Raw genomic sequence first — 19953 nt, 5'->3', positions numbered from 1 at the left:
AAACGGTATCATTGTGGCTAGAAATCCAAGAATAGATCATTACACTTTTTTGTAACTTCCTCTACATGATCTGAGGATTGTAGATTAAAATTCAGTTCAGGTCAGTGACTTGCCTAGGTAATTGCTATAGATTGGATCTCTCTGGAGTTGTGTGTCACATTCAGTGGCAGCTAAATATTTAGCATGTGTGGCTGTTGCTCTTCATTACAGTTTCAAATTAATTTGTTCAGGTACATTGACCACAATAATAGAAAGATTCAGATTATGACTGTTCCAGGGGAGTTTTATAAAAGCTCTTTAATTCCACTACTCAAACTTCCTTGGAAAAATGGTTTTACTGTTACTCGCAATACTATTTACTGTCAAAGCTACTACAATACCTGTTAAGTGTGCTGATACTGACAAACCTGCAAGAGTATTTTTGAATCATTAATACCTCAAGATAATTGTTTTCATTTACTGCTTGGTTCAAATGAAAGCAATCACAACATACACCTGGCTAATAATACTCGTCTAAATCAAGGATTGTTAATTGGCAGCTCCTGGCGTGGATTAAGCCCCAGAGGCAAATCTGTTGCTTTATTAAATTTTAGTTAAAGTATGGCAAAAAGATTCATTTTGCCCTTTATACTTTTTATTCCCAACGGAATGAATGGCCAAGTGCAGCCTATACGCTACTAGTCACTCAGCAGGTGTACTGGAGTAGCAGTCCTAATGTCTTCAGTGGTTACTCCTGATACTGTCTGATAAGGATCCTGAATCCCCCTCCTCCATAATCAGTAATCAAAAGTTGTAGCTATTCTTTCTTTTCCTCATGCTAGTCATTGCATAGCCTATGTTAAACAGACATCACAAGGTTATTGAAACCTATTAGTTGACTGACAGCTCCAGTAGATTCTGGTTCAGTTTTACAGACTCACTTGTTTAAAGTATGATGGACATTAATCTCAGCAATTTATATGAGAAGATCAGTGTTTTTGATATCAAATAACACACAACATTGGAGTAGGTTTTACATTCTATACATTCTATACATATAGATAGCTGGCTTTTCTTTGGAAGATGTTGTCAAGAGCAAAAAGTCAGTAAAATTCCACTTTGGGGGAGAAGAGCTCTGAGCTTTTGCTGTCTCATCAGCATTGGAATATCTTAAATGTACCAGTCTGAGAAAGTATCCATCTGTGAGGGAGGAGGGATTTTGCTCCTAAGGTGGGTCTGGAAAGTTCTGAGTGTCTTGGGCGGGGGGGGGTGTCTGCAAAACCCTGAACTACCCCCTTTACCCAATTCCTTCACAAGTTGTCAAATCCCTCAAAAAGACGCTGTTCTCAGTTTTCTGGGGGGGCATATGGGCAGCCCCCCCCCACAACGAAAGAATTATTTTTTTGCACCAGGTCATCTCAAAGTCACCATCACATTATAGAACACGCTCCAACACACAAATGTGAACACACCCAGGGCTCCCTAATTTAAACAACATTGAAAGTGATGCTGGCTGGGGGGGGGGGGGAATCCACCCTGAAACAGCATCACTTTTAATGTTGTTTAGACTAGAGAGCACAGATTCTCCTTTTAAATCCACCTTAAAGGGAGAATCTGGGCTCTCTAGTTTAAACAACATTGAAAGTGATGCTGTTTCAGGGTGAATTTCCTCCAACCCACCCCCCAAACGGCATCACTTTCAATATTGTTTAGACAAGGGAGCCCAGATTCTCCTTTAAATCCACCTTAAAGGGAGAATGGGCTCCCTCGTTTAACAGCATTGAAAATGATGCTGTTTCAGGATAGATTCCCCACAAACCCCCAAAACAGCATCACTTTCAATATTGGTTGTTGTGGGTTTTCCAGGCTGCATGGCCATGGTCTGGTAGATCTTGTTCCTAACATTTCACTTCCATCTGTGGCTGGCATCTTCAGAGGTGTATCCCAGAGAGAAGTCTGTTATACACTGCGTCCAGACTTATAACAGACTTCTCTCTGTGATACACCTCTGAAGATGCCAGCCACAGATGCAGGCGAACAAGATCGACCAAATGCAGGAACAAGATCTATCAGACCATGGCCACATAGCCTGAAAAACCCACAACAAGCAGTTGAATCCAGCCGTGAAAACCTCTGACAGTACTTTCAATGTTTTTTAATCTAGGGAGCCCAGATTCTCCCTTTAAATCCACTCAGATGGGGGTGGATTTAAAGGGAGAATCTGGGGAAAATTTGAGTGCCTATCAGGGGAGTAATGTTTAAGTTAGCAGTACCAAAATTTCCGGCAATCTTCAGGAGACTCTCCTGAAGATACCATCCAGGTTTGATGGAGTTTGGGTCAGGGGGTCCAATGTAGATGGAGGTCCCTTTTGAGGGTCCATGACTTTGGACCCCCAGAACCAAACTTCACCAAACCTGGGTGGTATCAGAAGGAGACTATTCTGATGATACCACTAAGGTTTAGTGAAGTTTGGTTCAGGAGGTCCACAGTTATGGACCCTCAAAAGCGTTGCTCCACGTACTATTAACTCCCATTGGAAACAATAGGAGATAGGGGCACTCCCTTTGGGTGTTCATAACTTTGGACCCCCTGAACCAAACTTCACCAAACCTGGCTGGTATCATCAGAAGTGTTACCTAAGAATATCCTGAAATTTTGGTGCTGCTAGCCTAAAAATGTGCCCTCTGCTGGCCAACAAAGTAAAAACACAAAAAAATAAAAAAATACAAACGAACCCGATTTTTCCGCCCACCCGCTCCACGTGGGCGCCCAGGACATTTGTCCCCACATGTCCCCATGGTATCTACACCCCTGGCTGCAAGTCAGGATTGGCTGAGACTGGCATGCATCTCTGCTCAGGCTGTCTGCTGCATCAGGCTCCACATGGGGTTTAAAGATTGCTCAGTGCCCATTGGAGCTGTCAGTCAATATAAGTGGGGTAGATGAGGAAGGGGAAATGGGGGAGTGGTAAAATTCAGTTGGGGTCTAATAGTCCTGAATGTTGTCAGGAATCTGGAAATGCCTAACATGAGGTTTGGGAATATTCCAGTTTATCAAAAAAATCAATTCCGTTAGACCCGCACCCAAATTTTACAGATTTTTTTGCATACCCTTACTGCAGAACCACTCCCAATATGCTCCACCATAACAGCTTCTCCAATCTGACCATAGCCTTCTGCATGTGCCACCTTATAAATGAGTAAAAACAACAACAGCCAGTACCCAGGTTTCTCCATCGTAGAATACCCTGCCTGAGGTCAGAAAAGCTTTACCCTTCTGCAGAATGCATAACACTGAAATGATCATGGCCATGGTAAGTATTTGAATGGGACACCTCCAAGGAATACCAGGGTTGTGACGCAGAGGCAGGCAATGGCAAACCACTTCTGAAGCCTCTGGCCTTGAAAACCCTATAGAGTCACCATAAGTTAACTATGACTTGATGGCAAACAACAACACAATCCAGATGTGTTTCTGTATGTGAATCAGCTTAACTGTGAATATAAGAAACTAGTGGGCGGGGAGTGGGGGGAGCCACACTGAGAAACCTGGAAATGAATAACAGAAATATAGGTGAAATCCTATGAATAAACCAACAGGGAAAAATTTGGGGCATAAGTTTCAGCATGAGTCCTTGCCTTCTCCTGTTTCCCAAACATATAGGAAGCAATTCATAATTAGGAAAATTAGATCACAGGTATGAAATGGAAATAATGCCCAGTGAAACCAGTGGGAGCTGATACCATCATAAATTTGCAGTATAAGATACCTCATGCTAATAATAAATATTGCCATAATATGTGACTTCAGTAAATAAAATATTTTGCTTCCTGCAGAACATACATGATTAGTGCTGATAGATTCTTATCTAATTTAAATTAAATTAGTTTTTTTTATTCCATATTCTGTGCCATTATATAATCAGAATCTGGACTGGTAACAGTTGAAAAAGATATCACAAATAAAAACACATGACAAAATATGGCAGCTATTCTTCCCTGCATGAGGACTAATGCTTATACAGTTTATCTGTTTACCTAACAAAATGATTTTGCACCACCACATGAGGTACAAGAACAACTCACTGCAGGGGAGGGCAGAAAGCATATGTACTGTTTCTTCTGCCATAACTGTTCTTAAACTTGATATATACATTTGAAATTCATCCTTGTATGACTTTATGAACCAATATAAGATTCATTTGAAAAGAAAATTAGTTGCTCACCAGATTCACAGCTTGGGCCAGTAAACCCCTGTGGACAGGCACAGACATTTGAAGCAATACAGGCTCCCCCATTTCTACAACCATCTTTGCAGAATGCTGAAACCGTTAAAGAAAATCAGGTCAGGCTCCCTTATCACCGCAATGGACACATAAAACAAATGACTTTCTTAAATAAACACAACAGTCCACAGCTGTCCTGGTACCTTTGATTGCGAGGCATCTGAATTTGACTCCCTACATGATATTTTTTGCTAATGATAACTGTAGTTAAATCACTACAGCAGGTTGAGGTTCCTTTTTTAATTTTTCAGGAGGTGCTTTTGTCAGTGGTACTTGGGAATATTTCAATGTTCAAAACAGGATTTCCCTTCTGTAACTGTTGTTGATCAGGTTGTCTTCTGTGCATGGACACATTAGGACTGCTTTTGAGTATGCCTGCTTCAGAAAGATTCATTTCAAAGCTAAAAACTTACCTAGGAGGCACCCATTTCCCACAGAACTGTTGAATGTGTTTTCTCTCTTAAATGGTCATGGGGTCTGGAGGGGGGGGGGCTCTCCCTCAGTTCTGTTGTAAGTAGGTAATAGAGGGGGGAAAGCTCATAGTGGGGCAAGTGGGAGGGAATGTATGCCTCCTCAATGAAGACAGCTCAATGAAGAATTGTTACAGGTAAGTTGCAATCCTGTTTTCATCCCTGGTCATCTGTCCAGGCCCACCTTGGGATGTTACCAAGCTACTCATTAGCGGAGGTGGGGGTGAAGCAGCCCCAATGAAAACTGTCATTTACCATGGTTGATTCCATGGATACTTCCCAAACTAAGATGGAGATTATAAATTCTGTGAAAAAGACACAGCACTGGTCCACTCACATAGTGACATGGCTTGAACTCATGACCCACATGACGAAACAGCATGCACTCGGGGACATGGGATACTCCCAGTCCCCATTACTGGTACACCACTGCATGTGCAGATGTACATTAATTGTGGATCTGGTACACATGTTCTGAAGCTGAAAGATATCATGCTTTTCTTCATATGCGTTGTAATGTATACAGCATTTGTCCCATGCACATCATCAAACACAACAACTGAACAGAGCTACATTTACATGGAATGACAACTCTGCAGAGGAAGACTACTTCTGCTTAATGTCTTGCCTTGAATGCTTAATAACTTGACTTGCCTTATACCAACCTATGTGGTTGGTATAATTCTGTTGTGACTTGAGGACACTTTACAAGACACACATTTACCACTGTATGGATATATGTACCAGGAACCTATAGCTATAATCTTCCAGGATACCTGTGTGAACTGATGAGCATGCTTTTGCTGTCTTATAGTGTAAAAAGTTATATGTAAGATCTAATGTTAAAATGATTTCATTGTGTCTCTACTTTCCTTAGGTTTGCTGAACTGTAATTATTAAAAGGTACACATCTTTTTTGGTACCAGTTAAAAGACAAGAGTTTAGAATGGAATTTGATCATTGCTTACCTTTGCACACAGTGCCATTTCCAGTAAAACCTGGTTTGCAAACACAGTTATGTCCCCCCACTGTGTTGAAACACACTGCATTTTCATCACAGTTGTGTTGATTTGTGAGGCATTCGTCATGCTCTGGAAGGCAAAACAGTAAATGTACATTATTTGGAACACATAACAGTAAAAGGCAGCAAAGAAATGAAAAATACATTTATGTGCTAACAAACTGAAAGTTGTCAGTACAACTGAAAGTTGTACAAGTGATTCAAGTGTTTACTCCAAAGCTAAACAAGAAGTAAAATTGATATTTTCTCATTCCCTGGGCATTGATGCACTGGAAAGCTCTGTGAAATGTAGTATAACTTTTCTCACAGCCTTCCAATGCAAATAGAACCACCCCCACCCCCATGTCAAATGTCAAAGCAGAGAATCATAGAAGAACCACAGGCCAATGTAGCAAACTCAAAACATCTAATATTACATCTCAGAATCCATACCAAAAAAAAACTGAAGCAAAGCAAGGGACACTATTCTCAACTCAGCAAAACCCATATCAAACCACACAAGCCAAGCAAGCTCCCTGTTCTGTTTCCCAAGCAAAACTGTTTCTGGTGCCCTGTGCCCGGCCAGAACAGAGTGGGAGAGTCACAAGCAAGGTTCAATAGTTCAAACAAAAGGTTTAATATTTAGAAGAATGGAAACCCTAATTACTCCCAGGGTCTGCCTAAAATAAAGTACTTGCTTGACTGGACAATAGAAGCTGTAGACTTTTGTTCTTTCTTTGACTGCTTCCAGGAAAGTCCACTTCTTTAAGTTCCTTGAGTCTTTATCTGGCTACTATTCTCTGTAAACCTCAATTTTGTGCTCTCTGTACACCTTTGGTGTGGTAAAATACTGCTGCCCCCTAACTTCTTAGGCACCTGTACTGAACTGAACTGGCTGAACGGGGTGGGGGGGATTGCTGGGCAATTAAAGGGACAGAGGCTAACTAACATTCCCTCCCTTTGGAGACTATACAGTGGTCTAAGCTCATGCGATCCATGGGAAACTGATACTTAATAAAAATAATAAAGGCTTCTGTGGGGGCATGACACTCCCACTAACGTGTGATCCCATTTGCCTGCATGTGCTGCCTCACATCCCCTGCTGACCAGAAAACCAGCAAAAGCAAAAACAACAAACAAACAAAGCAACAACCAAGTTTGGAGTTTTAAAATAGAAGTCTAGGGCCCCTTCCGCACTCGCAAAATAATGCGTTTTCAAACCACTTTCACAACTGTTTGCAAGTGGATTTTGCCATTCCGCACAGCTTCAAAGAGCACTGAAAGCAGTTTGAAAGTGCATTATTCTGCATGTGCGGAATGAGCCTAGGATATGCTTGAATATTTCCAAATATTTTCAAGATATTGGTATTCCTGAGGTTCTTGAATATCTACAGGGAACCCAAATATATTGAAAAATACTAATAAGGTATTGGGGGAGTATTTGTTCAGAATGGATATATACATGTGCATATTCTTCATTTCAATGCTCCATTTTTTTCTTTAAAGCACTGTGATTTAAGTTTTACACAGTGTTTTTTGCTGAAAGATAGATGAGCACAGATTACACACGTAAGCATTCATCATAATTTCTTTCACCAAGATCTCCCCTCCAAATTTAACTCAGACTTTGACTGCTTGTTGTTATATGTATTTACTATGACTCCCAATTGCTGTCCATATTGATGTATTTCTGGAAGCTGAAACCAAGTTTCTGAATTTTAGTGATGACTCTGATGCTAATTCTTTCTGGGACATTTCGCAGTTTATTTGAAGTTTATTTTTTCCTTTTCTGCATTTGTTAAAGTAAAACAGTAATTTTCATCCAGCTGTTATTTCAAGCAATGTTAGTTAAGCTACAGCTGAAAATCTGATTGATCACCAGATTATTGCCTTGGAGTTTAGCAAGACATTATTTTCAGAAATAAAAAGTCTTTGCTCTCTTTCAATCAATAATTTCCAACTGTGTTCCAAGGAAACCTGGGTTTCTCAGAAGCCTATGAAGGCTTTATCAAAGATAACTTTCTTACTATTATCAGTTACCCTTGCAATGTGCAACCACAGGAGATTGCTGGGTGTTTTCTGTCATATACTCTGAAGTTCTTGCAGGCAAAATACAAATATTTCATAAGAAATTAAAGTGAATATTTTCAAATCTCTGTCCTCCAGAAAATATTCCTTGCATATCTACCTTGGCAGCTTCACATATTTAAGAGAAAGTTGTTCTAAAACACATGCCCCAAATTTCTCTAAAATATGTGAAGTGCCAAGGTATATTTGCTGGAATATTTGCGGGAGGTCAGAAATTTGAAATAACTGGTTTAGTTTAAAGTTTAAAATGTTACAACATACCGACATTTTCAATATAGAAAAGTTACCTATTTCTATTTGTGCACCACTCTGCAAAATGGAGGGGCTCAATTCTGATGATTCCTCAGATAATGAACTGAGACCATGGTTCTAACAGAGTTTTCAAACATTAATTTACAGCAAGCCAAACTAAAGGCTAACTGTAGTTTCACAATCTGAATGTCACTGCACACAGTGAGAACAAATAAATGAAGGAAGGATTCTTTGTGGGTTACCAAATCTGGAGACCACAGGACTGAATTATGGCATGTAAACTGATATAATACGTGACCACTGTATGTGAGCCATTATGTGACCTCTGGATGTGATCTCTGTCTTCTCTAGTTCTGCTAACAAATTGTAGCACTGTGGTCATCATTTAAGTCTTCCACAAAATGTGTTGAAGAACTGCTGATTTTGATTCCTGAAGCATGAGATTTAATTACTCCCACCCCAGCATGGATACCTATATTATTACTCATGAAATTATTTAGCCGTTATAATCAGCTTGTTACAGCATATGACTTTGTGACCACTAACAGCAGTGAATTCTATGAAGTTGGCTTCATGTTGCAAAAAGAATAATTTACACTGGGATCAAGCTATTAGGAAAGAAAAAGAAGTCATAACTTTGCAAATTAGGGCCATGTGTCAGCTGTGCTGTAGAATTAAATAGACAGGCTTCACTGCTTTGTATCATTATCTTAATGATATTGAAATATAGTTTGAATTCTTTTTTTCTCACCTTGTGTAATGCAACATGAAAATAATTATGCAATGCTATACAATTATGGAATGCTATACTGATAAGAAAATTTCCCAAATGTCTTATAGAGGCCATTTCTTTACTCTTTTGAGGACAGTATTAAAGAGGCAGCCCAATCTAGAGGCTATGGTGGCCAGGGACAGCTCCACTGCCTTACCGCCACACCACCTCCAGATAACTTTCAGGCAGTATAAGAAGCCTGCAAAGCAGAAATAAAATCCTGACTGACTGGAAAGCCCTTCATAGGGTTGAATAAGTCTGAGGCCCTGGCCATGCATTCCAGCTTGAAAGCCCAGGTGGAAGCTGACTACAGTCAGTCCACTCAGATGGCCGCATAGCTCCACAGCAGCACCCACTTCTGAGTTTTGCTGCTGCAGAGCTGTGGGTTGCCTAGATGTCCTCTCTACCAGCAGGGTGTCCCTTACACTGGCAAAGGGGGCTAACACACTGATGTAGCCCTATGCTGGTCCCATTGACCTGTTCGCTCCCCCACATGGGATTGGGCTGTTAGAAAAAGAGTTTACTATCTTGAGAATTTTAAAGCTTGTATCTTAGTTCAAGAACTTAAGTTTTTTAAAAATGCAGTTATTAAAGAACAAAGTTAGAACCAACCATTATCAAATTGAATTAGAATTGTGGTCAAATTAGTCAGCAGATTCAGTATCAATTATTCTTTTTAATGATCTAGTACTTGTGGAATCTTGCATACTGCTGGGTTACTACACCTCTGAGGGAGAATTCTGTTTATGCCTCTCACTGTGCAAATGTACACTTATACAGAATAATGGAACTAACTTACACAGAATAATGGAACCAACTTAGCTATCTATTGTTATAGATGTTACGTTAATTTATTTGTCTGTTTGTGGAGGAAGCAGCCTGCAGTGCCAACCCTTGTCTCTTGCTGGCCAACGAAAATAATCTCAAGTGATAGAAGATGGTTTTTTGTCACCATTTTTGCCAATAATCCTGGCTTTTTATAGAACTATAGCTGAAATTAGACTGGACTTGGAGTATTTTGGTCAACAGTGCTAGAAGCAAGATGATCAAATTAGTGAGATTAATATGGTCTTAATTTAGATACCAATTGGGGCACCAGCCATTAATTTAGACATCAATTGGTGCAATTGGGTGAAAGTCTGTCTTTGTCTACTTTAATTTGGTGACTTGTATAGCCCTCTCGCTTTGCTATTCTAGGAGTCAACCCACAGTAAGAAATGTAAGCTACAGAAATTCTTCTAAAATCCCAAGAATTCTTAAATAAACAGACTACACCAGATTGTATAGTCCAAATGATATTACTATTACTATCATGTCAGAGTATTAATTTCATGCATAAAATTCAAGACAAGCGTAAATATTGAGATCTGTAGCCTTCACGATGTTTAGTTTACATTCCGCAAAATAAACAAAAATATAATAATTAGCAATTCACAGCCTTGAGATTTTCTACATCAAGTATTTGCTGTTTAAAAAAATGTTTTTAACTTAAATTAGGCATGAGCACTGATAAAAATTATCAGCCAATTTCGGGTTTGAGGTTTTTTAATCTGGAAATTTTCAGTAAAGCTGAACAAAGTTGAATATTACAGAAAATATTCTGGTTTTAAAAACCCAAATCCAAATTTTTTCACTTCTCCCCCCATATCCGGTTTCCAAGCCCTAGGGGCTTAGAAATGCCAGGGAGAGAGAAGTTGGAAAGCACGGAGAGGGGACAGATCCTCCATGTGGCACTGAGTTTGCTCAAAACCATGTGAAGGATCTGACGACCCCTTCTTCCTGTGCTTGGGCTTGTAAAGCACAGGTGAGGAACACTTGCTCCACGTGGTGTTGAGTTTGCTCATGAAGGATCTGGCTGTCCCTTCTCATGCCTGTGCTTTCCAAGCCCCAGAGAGTTTGGAATGCACTAGAGGGGGACAAATCCTCTATGCAGAGCTGAGTTTGTTCAGTTTCACATGAAGGATCTGTCAGTTCCTTCCCCCACTCATGCTTTCCAAGGCCCAGGGGGTACAGATCCTCCATGAGCCACTGGGTTTGCTCAGTGCCACATGAAGGATCTGGATGTCCCTTCCCCGTCTGTACCTTTTTTGGGGGCGGGGGGGGGGGGAGTCCTGTGATTTGGGTTTACTGAATCACCAAGCTTAACTTGAGTACATACTACTACTAAAGAAATCACATTAATAACATTCATATCACAAAGGGGAAAAAATAAAAAGGTTTATTGTGTGTTTGTGTGTTTTTGCAATCCAGCAGTTTTACTAAACTGCTATGAAAAAATCTGCAGAACAGTTTTAAAAATTAGCATTATTAGACAGTCAGATGCAATTGTTTTATTTCTATCATGGCCAGTAGAATTTTCTAGATTGAAAGTCGAATTACCAAAATAAGTACAATTTATCATTTTATGAAAGAGTCACGTTTAAGTGATTGCTAGCTCAGAATAAAAAAAAAGAAAGACCAAAGAGCAAGTTCAACATTTAAAGCTCTCCTGCAAAAAAAAATGATATTTAAAATGAGGAACAAGGAGTTTAACTATTGAGTTTATCAGATGGAATTCTCTATTAACAAAACTCCATGTAATAACAATGGAGGTATTCCAACACCACAACAAATCTGTTTGTCCCTTACAGGATTACACAACTTGTTTACCAGCCTTGCATGCTTCCCTTCCTTTTCCTTCATGTGATTGAAAGCTTCTTGGTTTGGGAAACCTTCAATCAAATTCTAATATGTTGTGACACTTGAATGCAGGTGTCTAGGAGCTCACCCTGAGAAAACATTTTGAAATCAGAATCATAAATTGTTTCATTTTATATGTGCTTGCCATGCGCCTGAAGTTTATGGGACCTGCAAGTTTTATTTATTTATTACTTTGTTGATAGCTGACCTTTCTCACTAAAAGTAGAGGCAGATCACAAAATATAGAAAACAATTCATCCAGATAGTGTAAGTCATCTAACAAATACTGTAACAGTACTGGGATTACAAATTAGAAAACAATATAAACAAAATATCTAAGGCATGGCGTACCATAATGCAGAATGATAGAAGATAAAAAGGCAGAGATAGTACAATAAAGGGAAAGTTCCTATCTCCCGATCATGGTTAACTAATAGTTATGAAAACAGAAATACATAATACTTATGAAAACAGAAATACATAATTAATTTTAGTTGCAGCATTAAAGCCAACAGGGCAACTTAGTCCCCCAGAATTTTACTTATCTTGTGTGAGAGAGAAGTGTTTGGAGCCATTGTCATCCCCCCACTTTGCCCCATTGGGACATTTCAAGTAGTTTCCTTTTATAACCATATTGACAGTATTGTTTTTATAGGTCAGATATGGCAGCAGAAATTCCTGAGCGTCTGATCTTTGGAACTTGATAAATGCAAAAATTTAGAATGCTTTAAGTGTGGCAAACAGCATTAAAAAATAAGAGTCATGTCTAGATCTTTTCTTTGATTTCATAATTGTGCAAAAGGAATAAAAAAGGATGAGTGTTGTTCATAGAAATGACCTTTTAAAGAGGACACTGAAGCTGTCAGCTCTAGAATTATGCTGTTGGCTCTGCCCCCATGATCCACAGAAGAGTGCAGCTGAAAGCTGGACCCAAGCCTGATCTAAGCCAGGCTAAAACAGGCCCTTTGACCTCCATGTGGAGATCAGGGAGGGACAACCCAGTTGGTCCCGCTTCCCAACTCTGTGTGGGGGCAAGCCCAGCTGACTGTACCGAATCTCCATGAGAAGATTGGGTGCATTAAGCCATTTGCCAGCATTCAGTTGCGTCCCTGCCCTGATCTTCACATGAAGATCCATGTGAAATTTGAGATGGGGGGCTCAGTAGCTAGGGGAGGCACAACCTTTCAGTTCACTCCTAGGAAGTAGCTCCCAGGGCTCCACCCCCAAGTCCTCTAGCTATATCACTGCTGCAGTCAAAGTTCGGTTCTTAACCTGATCCCAACATAAATTGGTTTCAGATAGCCAGCTTAAAGGTTGACTTTTGAGGTTGATAAAATGAGTACCCAGAGTGCTGGAGATACAAGGTAGATGACTGGCAAGTCATTGGCAAGCCACCTTATAAACAGTCTACCTAGGAAATGTCATGATGTGATGGTATCCCCTGGGTTAGTAATGACCCAGCACTTGCACAGAGGACTATCTTTACCTGTTATGGCAGACATTGATCCTATTCATTAGCAACTTCAGTATTGAGAGTGTTCTAGTATATTTAGTATATTAATATACTAAATTTTTTAAAAAGAGAGTGTTCTGATGTCAAATGATGACTCTTCCAGACACTTTTCCATACTCCTTATCACAGGTTTATCCACCAAAATATCCGCCAAAAACTAATTATGCCAGCCAAAAAATTCACCACTAGCATAAAAAAGCTCTTTCCCAGGCCCTGCCTCAAGTGACCAGTAAGGTTGCCAGACCCCTGCTGCTGGATTTCCTACTTTGAGCCCGATCTTCTTGGCTCCATCCAGCTGGCAAGTAGGGGTCTTACCAGGTTTAAAATGAGGCATAGACGTTGTTGGCATGATGATATCACTTCTGGAAGTGACATCATCACACATGCAACAACAGGGAAGACGCAGTGGTATTTGAGCACAATGCTACGGTAAAAACAGCTTCTACCATACTTGCCCAAATACCAGAATGTCACTGATGTGATGATGTCACTTCTGGAAGTAATATCCTCACACAGGAGACATCAAGACGTAGACCTCACTTTAAGCCTGGTACAATCTCCAACCCTCCCCCCCCCACCACCACCACACACACACAAAGAGAACCTTGCAACCCTAGTGACCAGAACTCATCCAACATGTTCTATTGCTCGAGTGGGTATGTGCCCCCCCCCCCAAGACTCAGGAGATTTTGCTAAGCTTTGAGTCTTATGACCTTAGTTGAACACAAGGCTTACTTATTGGTTTGCTTTTCTATTTCCATTCCAAGCAACCTTTTGCCTTTATACAAGCAACTGTTATAGAAGTCAAGGAGGTCTAAATAGAAGTAAAGCACTGAGGGAGAGAACTGCACTATAACAAATTGGCTCATATAACAGGATATGTTTTGAAGATGCATATTTCTAAGAGATCATAATGGTTGTCCATTTAAATGTATTTTTCCTTTGTTTACTTAGCACATCTTTCTCAATGTTTTGTATTTTGCTTGCTGTCACAGTTTGGCAGGTTAGGCATTGGGACAGATACTTTTGGGGGAGACTGTGCCTATGCCTACCTCCCCATTGCCCCAATAAGACCTTGTAGCCACTCATTCACATGCCGATGTGAATGCAAATGGCTGGCCGACACCTCTATGTCACGGGGACCATGGAGAGTCTGGGACCCATTTGGCTCCCAATTTCTTGCCATTTCATGGGATTTCCCCCAGCAGGTGCGATGTGGGATGGATCAGACAGGTCAGTGAAGGCCAGTATCCATCCCCATGCTGTAGCTCTGCTGTTTTTGCCTCAATGTTAATAAACGAGTTGTAGTCAGCACATTTTACCAAGATGTTCCTCTGTAATTTTGCCCCCCCCCCCGAATGTCTCCCCATTTATCCTCTCCTTGAATCAGCAAAGCAGGAATTAAATCCACACAAATTTCTCCCTTCAAATAATTTATAGTTGGGGTTTAATGAACAGACCCAGTTCTACTTCAAGAATCCATGTACAGGCTACGTGAACATGGTGGTTAATTTTAATCAAAGGCAAATAAACTTAACACCAACATTTAAGTTCAGTCATAGAATAACTACAACAGATTAACGTCATTTTCTCTATAAGGCTGTCCTTTCAACCCTCCCACTACCCCAAGCCACTCTGTTCCATCCTCCTCCACTCCAGCCTCCACTTTGCCACCCTCCCCCACTCCACTTCTCTCCACTATGCCCCTATCCTCACCTTCCTTCCTACCTCAAGCCACACTCTGTCCACACCCATGTAAATTACATATCTTGAGCAAGGGTGTAGTGGTGCTGCTACAGCCCCACTAAAGCCCATTGCTGGAAAGGTCCTTCCTCTGCTACCCTTTTCTAGGACCCATTGCATCTCCCCAGCAATGGGCTTTGCTGCTAGTAGATTGTTCGGTTGTGGTGGGGGAGGGTGGCTGCCCATCCGTCAGAGCTCAGATTTTGCCCCAGGCTCCATTTTCCCTAACTACACCTCTGGTTTTGATTGATTTATAGTTATGTTATTTCCATTGGGATTTAAATTTTAAAGTGTATTGAATGTTTTTAAATTGTGTTGTAACCCACCCTGAGCCCTTCGGGGGTAGGGTGGGATATAAATAAATAAATAAAAATTAAAAAATTCCTGCATAAAGGCTGCTTGTGAGTGGCTGTACTGTAATATGATGATACAGACACCATATCAAAAATGAAGAAGCGGAGTGAGAACAAGTCTGCTGGCCATGTCCCCACTTTATCTTGTTCACCAGAATATGTTTATGCACCAAATCATGAATGGGTAGGCTCTAATCCCACAATCAATAATGATGCTTTTCAAACATTGTCAACCATTGTATGGAACCTGTGTTTTACAGTTTGTGCTGTACTCATGTTCCAGTGATTGTGTTGGTGGTAGAGTCAATGAAAAATTACATGCACATATTTTTCCCTGAACATGTCATCTGAATGGAACAATTCACTGGTCTGGGCAAGTGGAGACCACTCATGCCAGGACCATGTTCTCTTGGGAGTCACTAGTATTGGTTGGATTGTACTTGCACCTGAGCTGCAGCATGAACATTATAACTGCTGATGGTAGTACTATACAGAAACAAAGCAGAATGGGAGCAACCTTTGTATGGTTCTATCTTGATTCTATCCTGATTCAGCAATGTCATAAGACTCATGATCTTTATGGTTACTGTGACAGACGGCAGAGAAATGAGTGGTGTTAAAGTGCAGGTCTGCCAGGAACCATTATGATTTACACTCACAGTGAGGCATAGAGACCTAGGAACAGAGAAACCACCTAACTGGCTGAGGCAACCCTCTAACTGGGTAAAAGATTTGATAAAACTGAGAGGGAGGAGATTATCTTCCTGTGGAGAACAATCCGAAAGGCATTTAGAATTTGATATTCCTGAAGTAAAGGGCAATCTGTTCTATCTGAGCTCTTAACATAACAACTCTGAGGAAAGTAGTGGCAGCCAGTGCATGATTCTGGCTTGTCCTACTGTGTGACAGCCCTGTGTGCTTTGGTTGAAAGCAAATATACACAGACTGGAGTGTACTTGTGGCTGGGTTATTGAAGGTCACAAGCTGAGGGGCACACATATATAAAACCAGGTGGAGAAATATATCCCAGAAAGAGGGAGGAAGAATCCTAAAGACCAGTTAGTCGGCTGGGGTTTTGCTTTTATTTTCCTAAATGTTTATTTTGGGGGTTCTAGCTGTGAGAGCTTAGAGAGTGTACTGAAGTGAATATACTAAGCCTGATAGAACCCAGTGTTTGTATGTAATCAATTAGCCAGAGTACCATATGAAGTAAAGGGAACTGTACTATCTAAGAAACTGAAAAACATCTAGGCTGAACTGTAATTGAGAACTGTAAACAAGTATTTTCAAGTCTGTGCTGTGCCAACAACCAATATATATTTCCCCTGCCTGATTTGCCTCAACTATGCCATCTCTCTGTCATTATTCTCCCTTTCCTTATCTCCTCTCCTGTCAAATAAATCTTTACTCTGTTTAAGTTAAAATCTGCCTCTATATTATTATTTTGTGTGCCTTATTTAAGGCTTTGCAAGTAAAGTTTCAAGTCAACAGGCTATCCTTCACCTTCTGGGACAGTAACACAGCTGAGGGAAAGTGATTTCATTACCTTACTCTACCATATTAGAAGCAGCTCAGTCCCTGAGATGAAAAAGGTGGGGAAAATCTGACAGGACAGGTCAACGAGTGGTTTTCCAGTCTGAGTGATATTGGAAGGTGGGGGTGGGGAGGTCTGTCACAGTTACTTTTCCTGTGTACTTTACTGCCCTTTTGATGAAAGACAATATTATTATCAGAGGTTAAGTTTCATGGTTAAGTTTCTTAATGCTCAAGCAGTGTTCTGAGAGAGAAATAACAAAAGGTCTTGTTCTTTTCTAAAATAAGACCCATCAAATTTCTTGCAACAGGCATACATGACCACTAAATAAACATATCTAATAACAAAGAGAGGTTCACATGACTGGGGCTGAGGTTAGAAAAGAACGCCACCTCTTCTTATTTCTCTCTCAGATTATCTGAGTTTCTTAAATTGAAAATTAAATACTCTGTGGACAAATACAGTACATATTTAGTCTCTGGCATGAGCTGTATTTATCCACAAAGTATTTAAATTTCAATTAAAAAGTCTCAGCTAATCTGTCAAAACAATAAGCTTTGACGTTTTCATAAAGCCTATCTTGTTTGGATACATATTGTCAGAAATACTTAAAGTCAACTGACATTTCATGTCTTCATCTTTCAATACTAATGACAATGACGCCTTCATAATTCATGTCTGATCTAACATAATAGAATACACAGTCCAGCCAACACTTTAGTCTACTGCTCCTTCAACATTTAGTCCTTTGATATTACTGATCAATGAGTTACATGTTCAAATCATTTTAATTATGTCAGCTAAAGCGGTCATCCTAAATCAGTTCTTACCTCAGCTTTAGCATTCCTAAAAGGAAAATTCATATAACACTATACAAGTAATTTGGCTTTCTACTTGTTCATATATTCTGGTCACTATTTGCAACTTCCCATTCACCTGTCTAGGAGTCAAGTATGTGGGCCATAGACAACAGTAATGGATAACAGCTGTTATCTTGAGGATAGTCACTTGGTTTCTGAATTCCATATTAAAATCATCTGCACAATAGCCTACTTCGTGCATACAAAATAACACAATACACAGAAGGATCCACATTTTTTGACCTTAACAAAAAGACACATGTCAGCCAAATGGCTTTCCTCAGTGATCAAAATTAATACATTAATGTAGTGTCAAGCTTCCAGACTACAAATAGCAGTTCTAAAGCTTTTGTAAAAAAAATTCTGATACCAATTGTCTATAAAAAAATTAAAAAGTTTAAAAATTAATAATTAGTCAATTAGATACAACATATTAAATATTCGTAAAGAATGATCCATACATACATCTAACAAAGAAAGTGACTGAAGAGTTGTTTAGATTGGAACCCAGGTCTTCTACACAAAGTTATTTCATCTTAAAAAGTGTAATACAACATGCCAATCATGCCCAGTTCTTGAAGAGAAAACAAATTACTAATTATTTCCATCTGGGCCAAAATTTATCTTACATACAGCATGTATATCTACCAAAAATTCAAATTTATTCCCAAATTAATTGCCTGCTAGGGCAAAACCTTATAATGCCTCTGTCATAGGAAATCCTAGTCTGGAGCAAATGGATTAGGTAAAGCTCACAGTGCAACATGTCTTATACGCACTATATATGAAAAAAAGAGGGAAGAGCTCATTAAGCTGATGCATTCTGGCAGGAACCCAAATAGAACATTTTTACAGGGGAGAGGGGGGGAAAGAAGCTAACACCTGGTTTGCCCTGGCTAAAGACAGTTCATGAAAGAAGGAAAGAAAAGGAATATGGAAAATTTTCATATTAAACAGGACAGAAAAAGTGTATCTCCTTGTTCATGCCAAATGGGACCAATGTGCCAAGAGTGTGGATCCAAAAAACTTCTCTGTCTTCAATCTTTGAAGCAGATTTGTACTGGCAGTTGGGATCTTCTCCACAATCCAGAAATGCAGGTTAGTATCTGCATGGCTGAAGGCTGAGAAATGGTTCACAATGGAGCTGTTTTTCTGCCCAGCCTAATGCAACTTTTGTGTTCACAAATTCTAGTCTTTGTAGTTTGGAAGTTTGACATTATATTAATGTATTAATTTTGACCATTGAAGAAAGACATTTGGCCCAAATACATCTGTTTGTTAGGGTCAAAAAAGTATTGAACCCTTCTGAATATTGTAAAGTGTTATTTTGTATGAATGAGCTACGCTATTGTGGGTTTTTTATATGTGCAAATGATTTTGATGTGTAATAAATACGTATGAGGATTTGATGTTCAGTAGCTGAACATTTAGTGGCCCTAAATATTTTCTTGACCTTCTAGGTAATTAACTTTAGGTGTGCCCATGTCAGGGCAATTCAGATAATTCTGGCATTCACATGCAAAGGGGTTCCCCAACAAGGGGAAGAGGCAGCAGCACTTTCTGAGTTTTGAACTCCAGCTTCCTGTGAGAATATTATGGATCATAATTTTATCTGGATTGGTCAATGGGTGCCAGCCTGACACCAATCACAAATGCTGCAAAGACACCACTCACCAGGAATTGTCCTAGAAACTGCACATCTAATCAGATGGCAATTCCCTAAAGTGTACAGGTTCTGGGTCCCGTCTTCTCATAGTGAGTCATCCAAGCTCGAATGATACTGAGCCCTGACATGGACATGGGTGGCCCCGGCATGCTCTTGAGTCCTAGGCCCAGTGCCCTTCCCACACAGGCTGCCCAGACAAAACTCATTGGTGACTCCCCCAGGTAGGGCAGCCATATGGATATGGATGTGAGCATGGGCCATCACATGCCATCATGGCAATACCTGCCATCTTTCTGGCAATCTGTCTTTCTGGCAATCTTAGCCCTTTTTGGCGTTCCATCAGAATATGCTAATGTCAAGAGGGGCCACTAGAAGGGGGGAAATCCCAGTTGGCAAGGGCCAGCCCTTAGTGGTAGCCCTGTCTTGTGGCCCCCAGTACTAAGGTACAGTCTTTGTGTGGGGCAGTGGCACCTCTCAGCCATAGAACTGTTGTAGGCATGCCCACAGGCCCTGCCCGACATGGAAAAAGAACAAGACCACTGTACCCTAGTTTCCAATTATTATAATAAAACAACTATTTTTAATAAAGCATGAAAGTGCTAAAGTACAAATAATTCAAAAACTATACATCTTGTATGTCCTGTATGAACAATGTTTCAAACAATCAATTTCATCCTAAATTCATATCATGACTCTTTAACAGGAAGAGATATTAACACACAATCAGCTAGAGGACTCCAAACAAGCTGTCCTCAATG

General features: G+C 40.1%; 1 protein-coding gene across 1 annotated transcript in view; it reads right to left on the bottom strand.

The window, feature by feature from the left end:
• NELL2 (neural EGFL like 2) overlaps window positions 1-19953 on the bottom strand; it is a 137892-nt gene that overhangs the window by 39682 nt on the left and 78257 nt on the right. The window contains exons 14-15 of the mRNA XM_048500307.1: window positions 5704-5826; window positions 4206-4301 (exon numbers count right to left, since the gene is read on the bottom strand). Coding sequence (XP_048356264.1) covers window positions 4206-4301; window positions 5704-5826 — 219 coding nt within the window. The remainder of the gene's footprint in view (window positions 1-4205; window positions 4302-5703; window positions 5827-19953) is intronic.

The sequence above is a fragment of the Sphaerodactylus townsendi genome, linkage group LG06 (assembly GCF_021028975.2).
Source record: "Sphaerodactylus townsendi isolate TG3544 linkage group LG06, MPM_Stown_v2.3, whole genome shotgun sequence".
Classification (NCBI taxonomy): domain Eukaryota; kingdom Metazoa; phylum Chordata; class Lepidosauria; order Squamata; family Sphaerodactylidae; genus Sphaerodactylus; species Sphaerodactylus townsendi.
Note: the sequence above shows the minus strand (reverse complement) of the source record. Positions and strands in the feature narration are given on the sequence as shown.